Source organism: Branchiostoma lanceolatum, chromosome 18 (assembly GCF_035083965.1).
Source record: "Branchiostoma lanceolatum isolate klBraLanc5 chromosome 18, klBraLanc5.hap2, whole genome shotgun sequence".
NCBI classification, from domain to species: domain Eukaryota; kingdom Metazoa; phylum Chordata; class Leptocardii; order Amphioxiformes; family Branchiostomatidae; genus Branchiostoma; species Branchiostoma lanceolatum.
The window spans coordinates 13530641-13552606 of record NC_089739.1 but is presented as its reverse complement, the minus strand read 5'-3'; the positions used below and the strand labels follow the sequence as shown (position 1 = coordinate 13552606).

Sequence of the window (21966 nt, the reverse complement as noted above, 5' to 3'; positions counted from 1 at the left end):
ACCATTGATTAATATTATAATCTGGTTATCTGGCGACAAACTTTGAAAGGATTCTGACAGCACGACAATGTAAAGATATAAATAAACCATAGCCCACAGTGGACTACCACAAATATCTTCATTACATTAGTGTTTCAATAGATAAAACTTATATTTACAACTTGTCAAAACTCTCAAATTAGAGTTCTCTATATAAAAATACACGCGGTTTGATTTTTGTTGTTGTTTGGCTGCGCTCAGTGGTTAGTTTTGAAGTTTCGCTCGGCACTTCCGGGTTTGGTGACAACACAGACTACACGAGCTACGAGTTTGTCTGGTGACGACACGAGTCTTGCACAATGTTACTCTGTAGAAGACTGTATATTTCACTCTTCACTGTAGTATTTATGGCATTTATAGGGGTCAAGTGTCACGAACAACATGGACCCACCGACGATTCGACAGAATTTCACGAGAGCCATGCAGACGAAGAAATGTAACGTTAAACATTTGATTGTCTGTTAGTTGTTCAGCATTTAACGTTAATCGTTATGTGCTATTATAACGTTCACGTTATTTTTCCACAGGCTTTAGAAGTCAGGAAAATGAGCAAGTCAGTCATATAGAGAAATACTGTAAAATGATTCTGAATCGATGTGCAATTTACAATCTGAAGCATATTAAAATGATATCGATTTGCAAACAGCCATTGCTTATAACAGTATGTTTTTGATTTTCTATCTAACGATATTTTGTACCAACATAAGCTTTTGGTCCATTCACCAAGAATTTTCATTGAAGAAAAAAATCACAATGTTTTTGCAACAGTCTTGAACAGAAGACGGTATATAGATACTCATCATTGTCTTTTGTCTCTTTCTTAAGGCACCAGTTGAAACACCTGTTTGACAGGTTTGATCTGGATGAAGAAGGCATGAGGTACTGTAGATTCAGTTATTTTCATGGGGGGGGGGGTTTCAAGATGTTTTAAGTCTGCGGTTGAAACAATTCTGTGTACAGCTACTGTAATAAAACGATGGAAACAAATGCATGTTTGTAGTGTTAAGAGAGGTTGCCTCGAAAATAAAACCATCGCAATCATTTCAAGATGTACAGTAAGTCTGTGAGTGCATTTGTCAAACTTGTCTAAGTCATTGGCTATAGCTTAACCATCTATATCATCCTGAGGTATAAAAAAGGCCCATGCCCGTGTGTATCAATGATAAAATGTATTTGAAATAGGCCTCTGTATATCTATATTAGGCCACGCAAATTTATTTTGTTGCTTCTCCAAATATAGCCTCTCCTGTTTTTCCCATTTTGAAAAAAAAAAATTGGGTCACTATTCCCAATTTTACTATTTGTTCAGTTGTAAAACTCAATAGCCACGATAGATTAGAGAAGCCTGCACATTCGTAAAAAGTGTGGTCATATTGATCATAAGTTATAATTTTTCATTTATCAAAACTATTTCTCAATATTAATCCATATATTACAATTGGCAAAAGGTAATTTTGTTACTGAAATTATAGTACTAGATCAAAGAAAGTGGTGCATTGAACCATACAAAGCTAAAATTTGAATAATCCTCTTATTCTTTATGTTAAGTAAACCCTTATCTTAACCCCAGACTATCTGCAAAACATTTTACATGTTATTTTTTTTCGTCCCGTCACTCCAATTTTTTTCTGAAAAAATCCGAGAAGCAACAAATTAAATTGGTGTGGCCTTAAACTCATTAAACACAAAGATTGTAATGTGAAATACACTTCAGTGCCAGGCTGCCATGTACTACAATGTTAAAGTCATCATCTCCAGCATAGATGTCAGTGGGAAAATAAACTGGAGAAGCCTCGAAAAACGATTATCAATTTGTGGCATGATAACATGATTATTCTATATGAGTCTTATCATGATACTTGAACGAGAGAGAAATAAGTTTAACCCAGCACAACAGTTTTGGCTACAAAACTGGATACTGTATATGCCAGATAATGAAACATTTGTTGCCACAAATTTGGTTCATTCTTTCAGATTCTGAGCATTCATTAATTCATTCAACTGTTGTTTTTAATGCGCCACAGGCACATAAAGGACCATCTGAGCAAAGTCATCAAGCTTCCTGAAGGCATAGATGACATCAGTGACGGACAGGGTAAATACCCGGTAGTTGCCATCAGAATCCTCCAGGATAGGCCCTCACTGTTGTTTTTAAAGTGTTGCATGTGTACGCATGGGGGTTGTGCTGTTTTAACGCCCTAACAATTAATGTGTTCACGGTTTGAACTATGCATCTAGAAGGTTAACGCCCCTAACTTGCAAAGTTAACACTTCTTGTCTTCATGTGTTTTGTGTGTATCTCAGAACTCTGATATGCTACTCACAATGCATCACACGGTATGTACATGTGTAGGTCAAATGTGAAAAAGCTTAGGGTATTAGAGATTCTTTTTACACAACCGGTAATTCTCACCTGCTGACGTTTCGGTGTCTCTCAGACACCTTCTTCAGAGCTTCTGACTGAAGTACTGCTTCTCACCGCTATATATAAGAAGCAGTACTTCAGTCAGAAGGTCGGAAGAAGGTGTCTGACAGACACCGAAACGTCAGCAGGTGAGAATTACCTGTTGTGTAAAAAGAATCTCTAATACCCTATGTTCTAACAGCCTGATGAAATTATTTTCGGATGTAAAAAATCTTCTTCTCACTGGGATTTCTACAGCTTTGAGAATCAAACAGTCCACTTAAGCCTGGTGTTTATCTCTGTGGGAACAAAACATTCACTGGCTGATTCGGCCCCCCCTCATAATTTCCGAACGGTATGATGTATCATCACCAAATTTGTAGGGAGTGATATTCACGTCAAGGTTTATAATTCCTGTAATTTTGGTGACGTTATGACGTAATATGACGTAATTATGACGTCATCGATGTGATTTTATTGGCTAAATAGGGAATTCCCGTAATATCTAAAGGAATTAAACAAAACGGTTTGTATTATTCATTTTAAGGTATGCAAAGACATACAACGTCAATGGTAGGTATGTTGACGTAAAAATGACGTCATGGAGTGGCGTCATGTGTTGTTAGCGATCCCTTGGGATCCGCCATCATGGATCGGCCATTTTGAAATTTTTAAAAATCCTTTTTTGCCACTTTTGACCCCAAAGGACACTGAAAATAGACTTAAAACGTTAATCTAAATGTTTCTGATAAAAATAATGTTAGGTATTGACGATTTTAAAGGCGAAAAAGCCTGATGATACCTGAAATAGTGATATAGTCCGCCATCTTGGATTTTGGCTGATTACGTCATCAAATTAGCATAAATTATGAATATTAAATCAGGAAAGTTACATCTAATTACATGTTATGTTATACATGAAGGAAAACGAGTGTAGTTGTGCAAGAAAACCCGAGAAATATCATTGTTTTCAAAATATTAATGATTTTTGCATAAAATGCCAGTCAGAAACCCGTTGCCATGGCAACATGAAAAAAGGATAAACTTAAACCATTATTGTAAAATTGTTGCCAACAAAATTTTAGGAAAAGTCACCAAGTTTGGTTGTCCTAGCATACATCGTTCGGCAGTAATACTAAGGACCCTAACTGAAGCTAGTTACTCATTTCTACCCGAGTGAAGTAAGGAAAGTCGCGTTAAGTGCTTTTCCCAATGGCACAATGTCGGTGGCATGTCAGGGGATTCGAACCCAGGACCTCTGGGCTAACCACCCTAACCTTTACGCCAACACGATGCCACAAAATGAAAGTTTCACATTTCGTCACAAAATGAAAGTTTTCACATTTCATTTCGTATTTCTGAATAAGCCAAATTTTTGAGTCCTCAAATTTAACCTATCCTCCCCCCTCCCACACCCTGCAGCCATGTTCTACCTGTTCCAACTGCATGATTACGACAGGAACAACAAACTGGACGGTCTGGAGTGGCTGATCCTGCTGACCGACTTTGCCGACACCGTACCGGTCAGCCAATCTGGACAGACTGGAGGGACCATGGTTCTCAAAGAGGTCAGGGGTCAACTGTTTAATGTAATGATTTACATGTATATGTTGTCAAACCTGTCTATAGAGACCATTTGAAGAAAATGGTCACAGTAGACAGGTGTCCAGTACAATTGTTCAGAGATTTAATTGTCAAATTTTATTCTTCCATTTCTTGGCTTATCTAGGTACCTCAATAATCTGAGTAATGAGGCTGTTGTAGTACTAGTACCTTTTAACGTGCTCAAGGCACCTCCTCGATCACCGAACCCCTATTTTATGTCCCTTCCAAAAGACGAATGCAGCTCCAACCAGGATACCCTTCCCTAATTTATCATAGATTATCATCCGAACCCCCCCTTTCACTTACATGCCAAGAATAATACGTCACACTACAATGTGAACAACAACACTGAAGTCTTCTTTCATTGAGGGACGGGTAAGGTTAATTAGGTCTATCGCAATTGGAGGAAATGTTTTAAATGATTTAAATGTTTATTTGTTCTTGTACTCCAGGCGGAGGGGTTGGTAGACACTTTGCTGAAGCACCATGACTTGGACCAAGATGGCTTCATTGATTTTGCAGAGTTGAGTGCCACTGACAAAGTAGGAGACACTGTTTGGAATTGTGTGCAAAAAGTAGACCCCGAAACTTTGTAAAGCTCAATGTGTTTATTGTTTAGCACAAAATTGTATTGGTTCTGGGGTTAGGCAGCAGAGATAAGGTTAAATTTACTGCTAAATGAGTGGGCAAAAACTCAATGTGTTTATTGTTTAGCACAAAATTGTATTGGTTGTTATGGATGTGTTATGGATGGAAAATTGGTATTGTTAGCAGTTTGATAATTTCTCGATGGTCACTGTGAAAATCGATAAAACACCACGTATGTTTCAAGTTTATAAGACTAAGTTTATTTGGAAAACATTCCAGAGATAAAGATTTTATACAGGTGCGTTTTTTTTGGGGGGGGGGTCCAACATATGGGAAAAGTTTTCTTAATATTTGCGTGCAATGTAGAAAAGTTAAGAATAGTTGAGACTTTGCTTGAACATATCAATTATTGTATCATGTTATGTTGAACATTATTATGGTGTAGAATCATGTCAACTGTACAATTCGGGCGTCATTTCTATCAAGTTAGTATAAAAGTGTGGTGAGCTGAAAATGATCTATGCAATACAGAATGGTATCAAGAAATAGGATTTATTTTTCCATGGTGAAAAACTTCTAAGAATAAAGAAAACTGACAAAATTGCTTGAAGTTTCATGTTTGCCACAAACAGATACCGTTATTGCCTATGATAGAAGATGCAATAAACTCCTAATTATTTGTACCTCTTTTTGAACGGATCACTGACATATTTCAGAGTCATATGTTAGACCTTATTTTTTAAGACACCACATTTATTGTTTAAGATCCATTGTTATCTGTTGTTATCAAAATGATTCATTGGCAACTTACTGACTGAACTGGAGAATGACTTTTCACTGAATAAGCTGCTAGCTTCATCATAAACGTTAGATATATTTTTCCATCACTAAAGCCTCCACCTTCTTTGTAAGTCTGAATCTTTCATTGAATAAGATGCTAGTTTTGCAATGAACTTCTGATACAAAATGTACATATTTTGAATCTTTCACCAGTTAAGATGCTAGCTTCAGTATAAACTTAAGGTACCTGAATCTTACACTGAATAAGATGCTAGTTTTGCAATTAACTTCTGATACAGATGTACATATTTTGAATCTTTCACCAAAGAAGATGCTAGTTTTAGTACAACCTTAAAATGCATGTGAACCATACTAATATCTCCATCCCCCAGAGTACATGTTCTTTGGCAGCAGCTGACACTGTTCGAAGCGCCACTTGTCCACACACAGCCCCTGCTGGCCCATGAGTGCGTCTATGTCCTCTAGATACCTCTTCACAGCCTCGGGGGTGGTGTCGCAGGCTTCTACACCATGGACGCTCACAGCCACCTGCTTCGTGCTGCAGTTCTTTGACTTCTTCCTAGGTGGCTCTCCTGATGTGCTTTGCAAGTCGATGGTCACGTACACACCACGAGACTCCTAGAATATAAAAGGAAAAAGGAAATATGAACATACTTGTTACCAACATGAAAAATGGAGGTGTAGTTTTTGGCCAGTCTGTGTGTGTGTGTGCCTGTGTGTCTGTCTGTCTGTGTGTGTTTCTGGATTTTGTGGTCAGCATACTGTAATTCTTGTTTCTTTCACTGTAACTTTATGTTCACTGTTTTCACGGTCCCCTCTGTACCATGAACTTATCATCACCGTAAAAAACCTGTTGTAATTTTTAATAATTCCATCACACATCTGTTCTGTAAATCACTTGCTACCATCGTGAAGTTAAAGTTCAGTAAAAATCAATTTCAATTTCAGTTTATCAAATCAACATTGCAGCGTTACATAAAAGCTGAATTGTGTTGATTTTTACACAACTTTCCTTACACCTTGAAATTTTTCTACCGTGAAGATAAAGCGAATTACAGTACTACTCACCTGGAAGTACTCGTTAGCCTGGTAAGGCACCATCCCTGTTGCCATGACGATCCCACCTCCGTACTTCAACTTCACCTCAAATGGGAACTTGCTGATCGACGCCAGGTACGTGTGGAAGGCCAGGGAGGTCTGAAATTAACAAAAGACGAACAAATTCAGCAGCTTGTCATACACTTGTGTATCATCTCATGTCTTAGACAATGTCTTAGGTGTAAGTGGTGTTGAATGGTCGAGAGGCTTAAGGCTAGCAGACAAGAGACCAAAAGGTCACAGGTTCGATCCCTGGCAATGCCAGATAGACGTTGTGTCCTTGAGAAAGGCACTTAACACGATTTTCCTCACTCCACCCCAGTGTAAAGTTGGAAAGCGTAGCCCATCCCTCTCCTTTCATCGCCTTCTACCTTCCCAACTTAAGTCAGGTACCCATTTTTACAGGAAAGTTATGTGAAGTGCCCAAGGACACAACGTCTACCCGGGAATGCTAGGAATCGAACCCATCACCTCTCGATCTGGTGTTCTCTTGTGCCCTGCCATTCAACCAATCGTCGCAGACAAGTGTTATAAATGAACTTAATGTGGCCTGTGAAAAGCTGAAATGGTGATATTGATAATGAAACTGAATTTCTTTGAAAAAGTTTGACAGATGTATTACCTCCATGAATAGTTAATCAGGTTGGTAAGTCACTGAATACTCTTTTTACATGACTCAGAGATTGATTCAACCAACGTTTCGGTGACCATCTGTACCTTCCTCAAGGCAATTCTGACTGGTTCACATTGCAATGCAGCACAGGTGTCGCTGCTTATAGATGCGTTTCCAAGTGCAAAGAAGAAAGTAGGATGATAACCGTTGCATTGTTTTTTGCTTGATAGTTGTGTTACGCTCCTGTACGTTTGGGACTGTATTGTGATGCCGTTCCCTGTGACTGTATATATACTTGGCACTTGGGAACGCATCTATAAGCAGCGCGAAATGTTGGTTGAATCTCTTTTTATTCAGATGTATTACCTGCATGAGAGGGTAGGGTGAATTCAGCACATTCCAGAGCCGTTCGTACTTGTCCACCTTCGGGAAGGACTTGATCTTCTTGATTTTAGGCGGGTTGTTGATGAAGTCCTTCTTCATAGCTGCTGCCACCTTTCAAGCAATAAAGAAAAATAAGTTTTAGTTATCTTTAAGTTTGTTTATGTCAGAACATAGAGGTGTTATTGAATCATCTATAAGCCTAATTATTATAATCATAAGGTCACACAAAAGTTACAATAAGAACATAATCTTATTCAGTCAGCTACAATTGCCCCATTCGCACATGGGGCAATTGTCGTATTGAGGTCACCTGAGTTAGCGCTAAATGGCGGGGCTAGATTGCAAGGGTCTACCTTGCAGCGATCTAGCCCCGCCAATTGTATTAGCTCCACGTAATTCAGCCCCTGGCTGCGAAAAGAGAGCGGTCGGCCATCCAAATAAGCTAATACTGTAAATGCAGAAATGTTTGCGGTGGTTTTAAGTTCGCTGTTTTTTTGCAGCGACGGTTTCACCGCAAACTTAGAACCACCGCAAACATTTTTGCCCAATAGTAGATACTGTAGCAGTGTGTGATCATAGCGCTGCTGCGAACTTAAAACCTGGATCACAAACACTAAATTTTCTCCCTATCGCGAAATTAAAGCCATGCGAACTTAAATGCATTTACAGTAAGTCAAACTACCTTTCTCTTCTCTTTCTTCTGCTCCTTGTCGCCCACGTCGTAGCGCAGGTCACACCAGAGGTCCCCGAAGCTCCTGATGTTGGTGAAGATGGATCCGTTGTAGAACTCCCGGAGAACTGCAAAAACCTGAGGGGAAAACCAGGAGATAAACTTAGTGCTGCATACCTAAACTCAGGTTCAAGTCTGGATTCAGGTCCAGAGGTTCAGGTTCAGACTTATACACCTTTCTCACGCGGCAGACATGATAGAATGAAATGATGACACAAAGAAGCAAAAATAATGTACAGATTTAGTTTGCCTCCTAAATCGCATTAAGTTTTGAAATATGATATCGAAGTATCAATATTATAACTAATGTAATGTACAAAAAAGATGCAGCAATTTAGAGCTTTGGTGACCGATCCCATGGTCTCCGCCCTCCTTCGTCAAAACGTAGAAATGCAAAATAAAAACATAGAAATGCAAATATTTGACGGTCATGCAGCCACTTCCTCATTGGTTGATTCTCTAATTATCAGGTAATCATTGGCTAAACTGCTAATTGTGATTGACAATTAGGATCGGTCTATTGTTTGCCACAAGGGCCTCATTTTCATTCTATCATGTCCGCCGCGTGAGAAAGGTCTATAGGGACTATTATTTCTAAACATTAGCTCCATTCCGGTTTAGTTCCGGGGTTTAGGTATGCAGCACTAACTGTAATTCTCAAACTTTTTGGTGATTTTTATGTTTGCATTTACAGTAGAAGCCTTTAAGTTCACTGGGATTCAATTTAATGATAGAAGGAAAATGGACTGCAAGTCTTAAATAGTGCTATAGTCACATACTGTACGTTATGGAAACACTGGCGCTTTTACGGGTTTAATTTCGTGGCGAAGGGGCCCGCACGAAAACAGCAAACATAAAACTACTGCAACAATTTCAAGAATTACTTTCATGGTGAATTCTAGTTTGTTTGTTTGTTTCATCTAAGAAGTCCTATTGCCTGAGTAACATTTCGTTATGGTTTTAATTTCGTGCTGGAAAGGTTACATTTACAGTAATGCAACAGGGTGTATTCCATAATTTTATCCTAATCCTATTAAACAAGACTAAGGATCAGCTGCCACAAACTACATATTGAAATGGGAAGACATACCCGCACTCCTCTAGAACAACGATTATGTAAACATTGTACTTTGAATAGAATGGAAGATGACTGTCATTTTGTGGAAGAATGTGGATTATATACCATAGAAAGAAATGAACTATATAAGCTTGTAGAAAACCTATTTCCCTACTTCACACATTTAAGCACTGTGCAAAAATTCATATTCCTAATGCGACTAGACAAACCTCCCATTGAAAAACATGTCTGTTCTTTTATATATACTATAACCGAAAAGCGAGGAGAAGTAGAATTTATCTAATGATAGTCATGTTCTTTTATATCCGTTAACTGTACTTGTATTTTGTTTTGTTAGACCTGTACTTAGCCAAGTGTGGCAGAAATGTGCAATAAAGGTCTTCATTCACTATTAAAGACCTGATGTGTTTGACCCACCTTGGCTGGTACGGCCTCTCCGCTGTTCACCCAGTCCTCCTCCAGCTGATCAGGATCCGCCAGTTCATCCACAAAGGCATCGGTGGGAACAAGCAGCTCCGCTTCCAAATACTTCACTGGAAACTGAAAATTATTATTGGATGGGCCGACTACTCTCTCTTCGCAGCCAGGGGCTGAATTGCGAGGAGCGCACAATTGGCGGGGCTAGATCGCAAGGGTCTGGAGCGGCTGCCATTCGGCGCTAACTCAGGTGACCTCAATGCGACAATTACCCCATGTGCGGCCATAGGACTGTAGGTTTTGAACCACTCACACCAGGAAGGACCCCTACTCTTTTCGATAAGTGCGGTGGGTTCTTGAACGTGCTTGAGGTGTGGCTCTCCTAAAACACGGGACCTCCATTTAACGTCCTATCTGAGGGACGTCCCTAACCGAAGCTAGGTTCTCATTTACACCTGAGTGAAGTGAGGAAAGTCTTGTTAAGTGCCTTTCCTAAGGGCACAACATCAACGGGACAAATCAGGGAACCTCGGATTCAAACTCAGTACCTCTGGGTTCTGGGGCCAAACACCCTGCCACTGCGCCACTACAATACCACAAGAATGGTTCAGTCAAACAGCCTTTGCCAGGGAGGTTTTTTTAGGAAGGGGGGTGCAGCATCCTCATGCTCTAAACATGAACCGCTACAGATCAGGAGAGCAGATTCCCAGAGAAGCATAGTATTCAGATTGACCAGGGATGCTGCTGGGTCACATGTGGCCACAGTCTTTCATTGTGACCTGTCTGCTTGTAACTTCCTAGCCTGGGTGCCATCCCCCATAGTGAACCGCTTGACTTGACTTATGTCGAGTGTCAGTCCTCCACCGCTGGCTCAATATCAACTACGGAGGATGGCAACCACGCTAGTAATTTTCCCCTTTTAAAGCCTCAAAACACCCAATTTTTATAGTCTCTAACAGACTAACCGCGCCGGCTATAGGAAAAACATTTGCCGGGGGACTTTGGCCATGGAGGGTTTCAGGATTGCCTATTGGACCCTCTCTCCGTAGCCGACTCCCTTTATACAATTGACTCTATTTGGATAATTTCAATGTTACAGGTAACAAATCAAGAATTACAGCATTTGGGAGAGAATATGGAAGTTAAACACACACCACTACCAGTGCTTTAGTGATTGCTCAAAGTTGTGTAGCCCAAGAGAAAATAGAGGAAATCCTGGCAGGATAACATCGCAGAGTGGATGTCCCTTAGCCTGTCTGAAAGGCTGACTGTCGCAAGAAACAGACGAGCCTCAGGAGACAGATCTCCATCTTCATTGCTACCTTGTCCCCCTAACGACTCGGAGGTCAAGGGACTTGGTAGGTAGGTGTGGCCCAAGGGCTTTTGAAACGGAGATGCAACAAATGGTGCGGGGAGGACTTGAACTTAAACTTTCTAACACCTGCACGTGAGATTTGTACCTTTAAAGCCGATCCCGGTCCCTGGCCTCTCGCTGCCGTCTTCACCTTCGATGAACCCTGTGACCTCGACCTTCAGGGTCGTGTCGTCAGGAAGCCAGACGTTCGCCGTGAAGGGAAACTCAAGGCACTCCTCAATACCTACAGAAAGATGATGTAACAAGTGGTCAATATTAAAGGCATCCAGAGCATTTTATGGGGCTTGAAACTTGAATAAAAAACTCCAATTTCTAGTCATTCCTACACATAGTAAGTTTCAATACTACCAGCGTTCGAAATACACGTCTGCAATCTGCAAATTGCAAAAAGATTTTCAAGATTGCAGAAGGAAAATTAAACAACCTGCAATATTGCAGAATAAAAAAATCAGGCTCAATTAAGCCAAGGAGGTTATAACATAGATTTAGCTAGCTGCTAGCGGCGCTGTAGATAAACTGAAATCAGCGCCAAGCGAACTTGACGGTGTTTCGGTGCTCGCCGACTGCTTCCGAGGTTTGAGTTTTTCCTGGGATTTCTGACACTTTCCGTGATAACTCCGTGTATTTCCGAATGCTGCTACATTAGTGATTCGCCAGTCAGTGGTCCTCCAAGCCCAGATGGCAGCGATGAAGTTGAGAACTACTCAGATAGATCTAGAGCACCGCCTTGTGAGCAAAGAGAAGGTGGAACATTTTCTCCTTTGCCGAGACAGTGGAGAGGGGGGCGATCATCGATGTGAAAAACCCCTGACCGCCCGATGTTTAAAATCGATAGCGATTTTTCAAATTTATAAGAAGAAAATTGCATGTTTTTTGTTCTTTTTTAATTTTACAAATCTTGTAATTTTTTTCCGTGGGCCGTGGCTGTGATTTTTGTAACCACACATTTGATTGATATTGAATAGATACGCTTTTGCTGTTGCAATTTTCGCTATTCGTTTGAATATTTTTCACAAACATGTACGTTATTCCTGTTTCAAATATTGCTAGTAAAGATTAAACATATAGTGAGAATAAAGAATTACAGCAATGTTGCAAAGCTAGATATGATGTAAATATAAGTATATATAGGCATTATCAAGTTGAGAAGGTTGTAGTATGAAGGCTTGTATATTTGCAGAAAATATTTTCAAATTGCAGAACAAAATTTTGACATTCTGCAACATTGCAGAACACTGAAAAAAAAGTATTTCTACCACTGCACTACCATTACATATCGACATTTAAGGAGCAAAGATACGATGTCGTTGTGTGGTGAGAACTGATCGAAAATCCAAGGCTTTCCAAGCCCTAATAGACACCAATGGGAGAGTGACTGTATGTCCGTCAAATGTTTGCATTTCTATGTTTTGACGGAGGTGGGCGGGGCTATGGTATTGGTCTACTTACACTAGGCGCGTGAAACTAAAAGATCACCATGTAGCTTACTTTTGTGCCACTTTTGATAAGAAATCTGCACGCAAATGTAGTAAACAGTGGCATTAAATGTCAATTTCATAAAGATTACAGCAACTAGAATATTTCCAGTTTCCAAGCCTCATAAAATGCTCTGGGTGCCATTAAAACACCGTGAAAACTTTTATCCGACAGCAAAATTAAATCATCGTGCACAGCTGCCTGGTTGACCTGTGTATATATTATATGCTGTGTTGCATTATTTCAATAAAATAAATAAATCCCTGTGAACACAAGACAACATAAAATGAAATAAAATAAGTACCATATTTCAGATTGGGCTGTTCTTGGGAAAGCCCGGTGCCTGACAGCCAACCTATGTAACAAAGAACACAGACAGAGCTGTCTTTACAATGTAAAAGTTAGAAACAGTCATCAGATGTTACATACCGTAGTGCAAATCTTTGTGTTCCCCAGACAGCTTTTGGTCCGACAGCCAGCCTATACAGTAAACAACACCAGGTAATCAAGGGTTAATGACCCACCTATTCCACGGTGTATATGGTGTCATAAGGTCATTTACTATAAGGCCACACCAATTTAATTTCTTGGTTAACAGATTTAAAAAAAAAATTTAGCACAAGGACATCATTAAAACAGAAGGCTGGGGTGAAAACTTGCACCTGGCCCTGTTCACTCCCTGAAACTGTGTGCACCAAAGTACAAACTTTCCTCTGAGATTATGTTAACCAAGAAATCAAATTGGTGTGGTCTAACCACCGAATAAAATCACGCTGTTTGCGTTGCTCCAAAGTGGGTCAATAACAATAGCCTATCCAAAGTGGTGTCGGGGTGGAGTAACAGTTACAGCGTTGGACCCAATAGGTCCCAATAGGTTCGATGCTCACCATGCCCCGACGTTGTGCCCTTGGGAAAGGCACTCCCTGATGGTGGAGTGGCTCACACTGAGCCACTTTGGCTAATCTGTCAAAATGTAGTGCGCCAATATCTGCGCATCAACATTCACCAAAAGCCGTTAACTAATATACAAACTAAACAATGATATAAGAGATATGAATTGATGTATGACACATAGATCTGTTAATACATGCCGAGAAACTTTCTAAGAAAGTACATTGGACTTTGGTTTCAAGTTTATTTTCCAGTTCGCATATTTTTAAAAAATCTGAGATTATTATGTTTATTCCTATATTCAATAAAGCAATACATTGTTGTACATGAAAGTAAGATGAAGTATTTCTTACTCCTCTTTGCAGCCCTAATATCTCTGGCGAGGTTGTCTTTCCTTATGTCCATGATGGCGTCACCTGGACAGTCGCCCCCCTCCCCCTCATGGAGGATCGCAGGCGCAGAGTCCCATTTCTTCCTGTTGGGGGAAACAAAAAGGATGTTTTATGTATTTTCTTGGAAGAGTGTTTAAAATTTAGGCCATGCCTTTCTCTTCTAGTTCTCTGGGCATTAGGTGACACCGTGTCAAGAAAAAAGTAAAAATATACTTAGAAATGGTTCTAATCAGTTCTTTTTATCAAAATACAGAGACTTTTGCAATGTCTACCTTCAATCCATCTAAAACTTTTCAAGTTATCCTAATCTCAAAGTTCACGAAGACATCATATTTTGCATATAAGACCTACAGAATACTGTAAATGCCATCAAGTTTGCAGGATTCATCTTCACGGTAGGGATATAATGGAATGTTCACAATGGTTTTAACCCTATCTAGACCGGGCTTTTTTGAGACTTCTTGGACCGTGGGGGGGGGGGGTTGGCTCTTTCGACCCCCCCTTCATAACTTCCGAACGGTATGCTCTATCATCACCTGAAATTTGCAGGGAGTGATGTTCACGTGAAGTTTTATAATTCTTCTAATTTTGGTGACGTTATGACGTAATCTGACGTTATTATGACGTCATCGATGTGATTTTATTGGCTAGATAGGGAATTCCCATAAAATCTAAAAGTATTAGACAAAATAGTGCGTATTATTGATTTAAAGGTATGCCAAGACATTTGACGTCAGTGGTGACTAAGTTGACGTCAAATTGACGTCGAAGAATGACGTCATGTGTTGTTAGCGACCCCCTGGGATCCGCCATCTTGGATCGGCCATTTTGAAATTTTTTTAAATACATTTTTTCCATGTATGACCCCAAATAACAATCAAAATAGACTAAAAACATTAATCTTAATGTTTCTGGTTAAGAAAATTCCAGGTTGTGACGAATTTAAAGGCAAAAAAGCCTGTTTATACCAAAAATGAAGATCTTGTCCGCCATCTTGGATTTTGAGCGATGACGTCATCAAATTAGCATAATTTGTGAGTTTTGAATTATGAAAGTTACATTAAATCACATATGATGTTATACATGTAGTAAACTAGTGTGATTAAGCAATAAAACATTGGAAACAACTATGTTTAAATCAAAATTAGTGAAATTTGCATAAAATGCCTCTTCAGAAACCCGTTGCCATGGCAACACGAAAAATGATAAACTTACACTTTTATCATAATATTGTTGCCAACTAAATTTTAGGAAAAGTCACCAAGTTTGGTTGTCCTACCATACGTCGTTTGGCAGTTATACGATGTCAAAGTTGGCGTGGGCACTTTTAGCCCCCCCCCGGTCTAGATAGGGTTAAGTTTGTGGTTGAAACAAGGGGGTAGGCTGAGGCAGAAGTCAGAATAAGAATTTTTATGGTGGTCATTGTAAAACTACTAACCACTGCAAAACCTTCAACATCTACAGTAGTAAAAATATCATACATCAAGCAGAGTTGAAAACAACGGTAAAATAAAATGCCTCCGCCCTCGAGGCGTCGCCAAAAACACATACTTGGCCTTTGCACTTGCGGCATCTCTGATCTCCATCAGTCTCAGCTGCCCTGCGCTGCAGAGCACGTACTCTCCGCAAGGGGGCGCCGCTGCCTGGTCTGGTTCCACTGTTGCCATCATCTTGTCAGCTGTTTCCTACCGTACAAAAAATGATGATAACTTTTATATAATACCTCAGTCCTCTGAGTTAGACCCTGAGTTTTTGGGGGCATGTTGGCCTTGAAGCCCAGGAGCTAGCATGTGTTGGCCCTGGAAACAGTCTGGCAGCCAGGCCCATCCCCGGGGCACCAACCCAACCCTAGCCTGGGTGCCAGACCACCGCACTCCTGGCGCTAATCCTTCGGCCGGGGAAGCCACTCGCGCCGCCGCCGCCACAGATAGCACACGGCCCACTTATTATCTCTTGCGCGGGGTAGAAATCAGGGTTCGGCTGCCAAGCGCCAGGGTGCCAATTCTATCCCTACTACTAGGTCTTCCCCGCCCAAAAGGGCTTATCATCGCATCGCGCGAAAGGTCTGGTATCCAGGCTAACCCAACCCCGGCCCCCACTGTGCCAGGCAGGGGCCTAGTGGCGGGAAACTTTTGCCAAGTAAACAGATTCCAGGGACACACACACGTCTTCCTGTACATGTACTACTAGTACGTAGTTTCTACCCAACTCAGGGGTCTCCCCAGAAATTACGATGGCTATAGGGAGATGATAATTTGCCACGGGACTTTGACCACCATAGGGATAAAATTATATCTACCCGTACCCTTTCCGCGGACTATCTCTTGCAAAATTACTAGGATGGTCTGTACGAGTTTAATACGTTACATTGTCCTTACTGAATCGGTAGTTTACAACAACATTAAAGCTACGACTGCTTCCGAAAAATTACAGCACAGTCAGGAAGAGAAATATAGATCGGAAAAAGCAGAGGGATCAGAGGTACCTTTCCGTACTTTTAAAGAATCTTTAAACAACAGTTTCCCAAAATCATCTAAAAGTAATTACGTTAGTATTGTTTAATATAACGTTAACTCCTATTCTCAGATGTTTGGACACAGGCACATTTCACTTACCTCCTTTGAATCGAAGAACAAGTTGAAAGCAAATCTATGATAATCTTCAAGATAAACAGGACGACTTGGTTCCCGTGACCTTCTTCTGCTCTCAGCTCTGCTAAAATGAAACTGTGGTGGTCCGAGGGCGACTTGTTGTCAGAGTTCCCGCCAAACCGCACCACATCAATATCAATCCGCCATAAAACCTTCAAACCAGAAAGTAGACGTGAGAATAACGGTAATTAATCAATATTCTTTACGCTTAATGGATATTATCTATATATAGAAGTATGAAAAGTGTGGTTTGGGTGTTTTCAGAAGTTGTAAGAAAGTAGTGCGGTGTGGGCGGTACCGGATGTTAGGGGAGTGAAGCGGTTAGCCCACTTGGGACGTCCCGCACAATTAGAAACAGACGCGCTCAGAACTGGCGGGAAAAGTCAACCTACAAGCGCCTGAAAAAACAACACATGGCTGGTACTGTAAATGCATTTATAGTTCGCGTGGTTTTTATTTCGCTGTAGGGAGAAAATGGAGTGTTCGCGGTGGTTTAAGTTTGCGTTTGAAACAATTGTAGCAATACAGTCATAGGTGGGCAAAAAGTTTCGCGGTGGTTTTAAGTTCGCGCTGGAAGTTCACCGCGAAAACCGCAGACATAAAACCACCGCCAACATTGCTGCATTTACAGTACTACTTTCTCAACCCTGCATTTATGATTTACATGTACCTTCCATTAAATCATCTAACGTTTTAAAGGCCTGATACTGTATTAAAGTAACTTTTCGGTACAATATTAAACCAGGCTGCACATCGGTGGGTGAAAGACTCAAAGTAGAAAACAATTTCTTCCCATCAAACTTTACCTAAACCAAGGAGGTTATATATATATTAAACCTCCTTGCCTAAACAAAACAATAATGATAACTAAAATGCTAATGCGCAAATCATGCGGTCTTGAATGTATGCACAAGTGTGAACGGGTCCTACGTTTGGCTTTGGTCTTGAAGTCACTTTGCATATCAAAAGTTTTGTCTTGAATGAACTTTTCGGCAACACAATGCTCATATTCTCTCAGTGTTTGTTTAGAAACATTGTGTTGCAAAAAATGTGTCAAATAGTGCTGTGCATTAAAGTAAAAATAACGTGAGAAAACTGATCAGTGTGTTATGCTTAGTAGCCACATTGTAATGCGTTCCATATGTCTGACATGTCTGTGTACGGCCTACGGGATTGTTATCTTGACGCCAAGGGTGACTGTGCATATATTTGTGAACAGCATAAGTCGAGAAGTTGTGAATGGATCTTTATGAATTTGCTATTTTGGTATTAAATGTAAGGTAAAGCAGTCATCCTTAGTGATCCTCAGTTTCTAGAGGTTGTGAAAAGCGGCTTCGCTACAGCTTGTGTTTTTGAGTGTGTTTTTTTTTAGCCTCTACCCGGCTCCAGAGGCGGCTGGAAAGAGTAGAAACTGCCCAGAAAAACATGAAAGAGGAGTTTAATAGCTATGGGTACAGTTTGCCGCTCCGTGGATGGCATATTGGACCCTCTCTCCGAAGCCAACTACTCCCTTGGCATACTATTCACTCTATTAGGCCAATTATGTTTCGCCAACGAAACATATTGTTTTTGTCAGGTTTCTTCTTCTTCTCCTTCTTCTTCTCCTTCTTCTTCTCCTGTCAGATCTTCAAATCGCTTCTTCTCGGTCGTCCGTCGACCAAATTAGCTGAAATTTGGTATGCAGGTAGAGTACGTGTATACCCCTAGACCCTTTTTAAATTTTTGTGATATAAGTTTTTAAAATGATTTTATGGAGGTTTTTTGGTCATTTTCAGACAAAAGTCGCACATGATGGCCTCCAGTGCCGTGGTGTTGAAACCTGAGGACCTGAAATTTGGTTTAGTTGTGCATTTGATATTTACCCAAAGGACCCCATTATTTTTTTTGGCATACAGTACTTCAAAATGATTTATTTTGCAATTTTTTGATGCAATTTTTGGTTATTTTCTGTCGGGGCCAGCAAGAACTAGGTCATACTGTAACATAAGCCCTCCTACACTTCCCCTGTCTGGGACTTAAAACCAAGCAGATGTCAGGGGGTACCTCTACTAATGGTATTACAGAAAGTTATATGTACCTTATGTTAGATGGTACGGATGTTATATTTGAGATGTAGGTACCTATAGGAAAGGTGACTACACCTGACAATGACTTATGCTAATGAGGACCTAATTCGCATAATGTCTGCATAAAGTTGTATGTCCCTTACCGTAAATGCTGCGGATGTCATCTTTGAGATGTAGGTACCTTTAGGAAAGGCGAACACACCAGTCCATAAATTATGCTAATGAGGACCTAATTTGCATAATCGATGCATGAAGTTGTATGTCCCTTACCGTACAAGCTGCAGATGTCATCTTTGAGATGTAGGTACCGTTAGCAAAGGTGATCACACCTGGCCATGAATTATGCTAATGAGGACCACATTTGCATAATTCATGCATAAACTTGTATTTCCCTTACCGTGACAGCTGCGGATGTCATCTTTAAGATGTAGGTACCATTAGGAAAGGTGAATGCACCTGGCCAAAAATTATGCTAACGAGAACCTCATTTGCATAATTTATGCAGAAACTTGTATTTCCCTTACCGTACAAGCTGCAGATGTCATATTTGAGATGTAGGTAGCTTTAGGAAAGGTGCACACGCCTGGCCATGACATATGCTCATGAGGACCTCACTTGCATAATGTATGCATGATGTTGTATTCCCCTTACTGTAAAAGCTGCGGATGTCATCTTGAACATGTAGGTACATGTAGGAAAGGTGAAAGCACCTGGACATAACTTATGCTCATGAGGACCTCATTTGCATAAATAATGCAGAAACTTGGATTTGCCCAGGAGTTATTTTGGGACAGCCCACTTCTTGCATGAGGAGTATGGGCGAAACATCCTGAATTTGCTCTTAAAGCAAATGACGGCCAGTCTAGTTTCTACTATTTTTCCAGCCATCCCGCGGGGCCTGGTAGAGGCTAGGGTTTACGTGCAGAGGTTTGATACGTGAGGCTTGGTAGCCGGGGTGTCATAGTGTTTAGTTCCAGGCTCTGACTTGATGACACCCAGGCTATAGTTTAACGCCTAAAGCACCCTATAAGACCCTTTGTCGGTGCGTCATGAAGGTTAGACATCCAGGTAATAAGATACGCCAAAAGTAGTTACTCAAGCAACTGGATAGAATTTTGAAATAGTCAGACGTTTCAGAGTAATCAGACAGCATCCGCGTTTTGTCGGTGTACATTATGAGCCCCTAGCGGCTTTCCATAGTGTTACAGCAGATATCTCGTGTTCTGGGAATGCTATGGTTTCGTCAGGTCTCTACCTGAAGTAAACATTTTCTGATGTTGGTTAGAGCAAGGAGGTTACACTACCAAAAATCGTTATTCTTGTTTTTTCTTCTACAAAGAACATTTTTCTGCCAGTAAGAATATTATTCTATGTACAAGAATCCCTGTTTTAGCACAAACAAGAATGCCCCTTTTAAGCACAAACAAGAATTGCATCCAATATTTTTTTTCTTAAAGTTTAAACCAAGAAAGTTCAAGAAAATCATTCTAGTAAAATCAAATTTTCAAGAAAAAATATCTTAAGGAAAGAATCTGTAAGAATGCCACATTTGACGAAACAAAAAAAATCTTACAAATAGTAAGGCAGAGAAATCAATTTCTTTATTATTTTTCTATAAACTTCTTATTGGAAAACATGCTAGAAATATTTTCTTAGCTTGAGAGAAAAAAGAATGAAATTCTTTGCGTAAGAATTGACAGACAAGACTTCCCAGGAGGTTTCTTGAATTTTCTTTGATAAGAAAACAAGAAAAATAAGAAAAAAGATTTTTGGTAGTGTACAAATAGGAGGCTCACAAAAGTGGAAACCTAAGAAGAGCCTGGTATAATGTATACTAGTAGGTCGCCTGGTCGCGGGTGAGGCTCTTCGTAGGATAATGTCTTAATTTTTGCAAAGCAATGGGAATTGTAAGGTAAAATTCGAAGAAAAAAATTGCTACCATAAATATCTACCTTTACAGCATTTATTAGCATGGTCCAAAACAGGTTGACTTTCAACATTTTGAGTTCTTGATTTCACAAATCTAATGTTGTAAAATCAACCAAGAATCAACCTACTAACATTAGTCATTATAACTTCAACCAAGGACATTATTTAGTGTCCTTCCCTCAAAATATGTCATCAGTTTAAGGTGACAGATATTACACGACATTGTCCCTCATTAGGCCAGACCATTTCAATTTCTTGATTAAAGGAATCTAAAAAAAAAAATGCTGGATTGGAAAATCAACAGGAAAACAGAATCTCAGAGGAAGGTTTGTACTTTGGTGCACACAATGTCAGGGAGTGAACAGGGTCAGGTGCAAGTTTTAACCCCAGCCTTCTGTTTTCATGATATTTTTTGTGCTAAAATTAAAAAAAAAAATCTGTTAACCAAGAAATTAAATTGGTGTGGCCTTAAATGTATTTTTTTCATCTAATCTCAAGCAACAGTTTAATAATTAGATGGCACCAATCAACTAATAATATTAAGTCACTATGAAACGTTACTAGCATCATAAGTAATGTGATAATGGCCTATTTGAAATCAGTGTGAAATAAAATCTGCATAACCCAAAGTCTTGACAATGTTATGGTATACAATAATCATGATTATTGACATATGCTTTATTAAACTGCTGATGATAAAGGTTAGACATCCAGGTAGTAAGATACACAAGGTAACAGCTACAAAAGCAACTGGATAGATTTATAAGATCTATTAGTATCCAGTAACTTACAAATCTATCCAGTTGCTTGAGTAACTGTTATATTGAGTGTTAAGACTAACACTTTTGCCATACTTTGGCGATCAAAAAAATCCTATGGTGAGATAGACTTAGTCATGATATTCTGGCCACCAATCCTAGCAATACATTTATTTTCGTAAAGAGACTGTGTCAGTGTAGCTGTACTGTATGCTATAGTCCCATGTACATATTGCAAATGGTTTGTAATTTCCTAGCAGACTGTTTATAACCAAGATCACTAGTGCTGTGTTTGATTTTGATCATAGCTCATATTACGGGGATGCCTAAGTATTCATTCGAATTTTACAGAAATTCAAAACCATACACAGTTGAACCAAGGAGGTTTTATATTAAACTTTCTTGGTTGAAGACAGATGTGTTTTAAGTAGTCGATCGTATGGATTCCGTAAGATTCCTATAAATACTTAGGCACACATATTGTGAAAATACAGGAAAAATATGAGGGTACTTTGATAAACTTCATTCCATATTCTGTTTTGTGATCAAGGTATACATAATACATGTAACATCTTTGTTCCCACTCTATGCAGCAGAAAACTACTGTAAAACTTGAAACTTTTGCAGTGGTTTAATTTTCACTGTGACCTCTCCACCGCAAATTGTATTAC

The 21966-nt window shown here is 39.8% G+C and overlaps 2 protein-coding genes across 2 annotated transcripts; one reads left to right on the top strand and one right to left on the bottom strand.

Moving 5' to 3' along the window:
• The first annotated feature begins 259 nt into the window (after nucleotides 1–259).
• On the top strand, nucleotides 260–5240 carry LOC136424120 (multiple coagulation factor deficiency protein 2 homolog). Its single transcript, XM_066412557.1, has 5 exons — nucleotides 260–475; nucleotides 865–918; nucleotides 2064–2134; nucleotides 3866–4011; nucleotides 4501–5240. Exons 1-5 carry the CDS (start codon nucleotides 339–341, stop codon nucleotides 4642–4644), a joined length of 552 nt encoding a protein of 183 aa, XP_066268654.1. The 5' UTR covers nucleotides 260–338; the 3' UTR covers nucleotides 4645–5240.
• Nucleotides 5175–16639, bottom strand: LOC136424119 (uncharacterized). The gene is made up of 10 exons (XM_066412556.1): nucleotides 16507–16639; nucleotides 15443–15576; nucleotides 13853–13974; nucleotides 13038–13088; nucleotides 11218–11355; nucleotides 9758–9873; nucleotides 8215–8340; nucleotides 7515–7643; nucleotides 6506–6634; nucleotides 5175–6055 (listed from the first exon to the last, which is right to left on the bottom strand). Exons 2-10 carry the CDS (start codon nucleotides 15559–15561, stop codon nucleotides 5789–5791), a joined length of 1197 nt encoding a protein of 398 aa, XP_066268653.1. The 5' UTR covers nucleotides 15562–15576; nucleotides 16507–16639; the 3' UTR covers nucleotides 5175–5788.
• Nucleotides 16640–21966: the final 5327 nt, after the last annotated feature.

Coding starts and splice junctions, on each gene's coding strand:
- LOC136424120 (XM_066412557.1), top strand. CDS start 339: ATGTTACTCTGTAGAAGACTGTATATTTCACTCTTCACTGTAGTATTT. Junction 2,135..3,865: donor TGACATCAGTGACGGACAGG/GTAAATACCCGG, acceptor CACACCCTGCAG/CCATGTTCTACCTGTTCCAA. Junction 4,012..4,500: donor GGACCATGGTTCTCAAAGAG/GTCAGGGGTCAA, acceptor CTTGTACTCCAG/GCGGAGGGGTTGGTAGACAC.
- LOC136424119 (XM_066412556.1), bottom strand. CDS start 15,561: ATGATGGCAACAGTGGAACCAGACCAGGCAGCGGCGCCCCCTTGCGGA. Junction 8,341..9,757: donor GAGAGGCCGTACCAGCCAAG/GTGGGTCAAACA, acceptor TTTTCCCCTCAG/GTTTTTGCAGTTCTCCGGGA. Junction 6,635..7,514: donor CACCCTACCCTCTCATGCAG/GTAATACATCTG, acceptor TGTTAATTTCAG/ACCTCCCTGGCCTTCCACAC.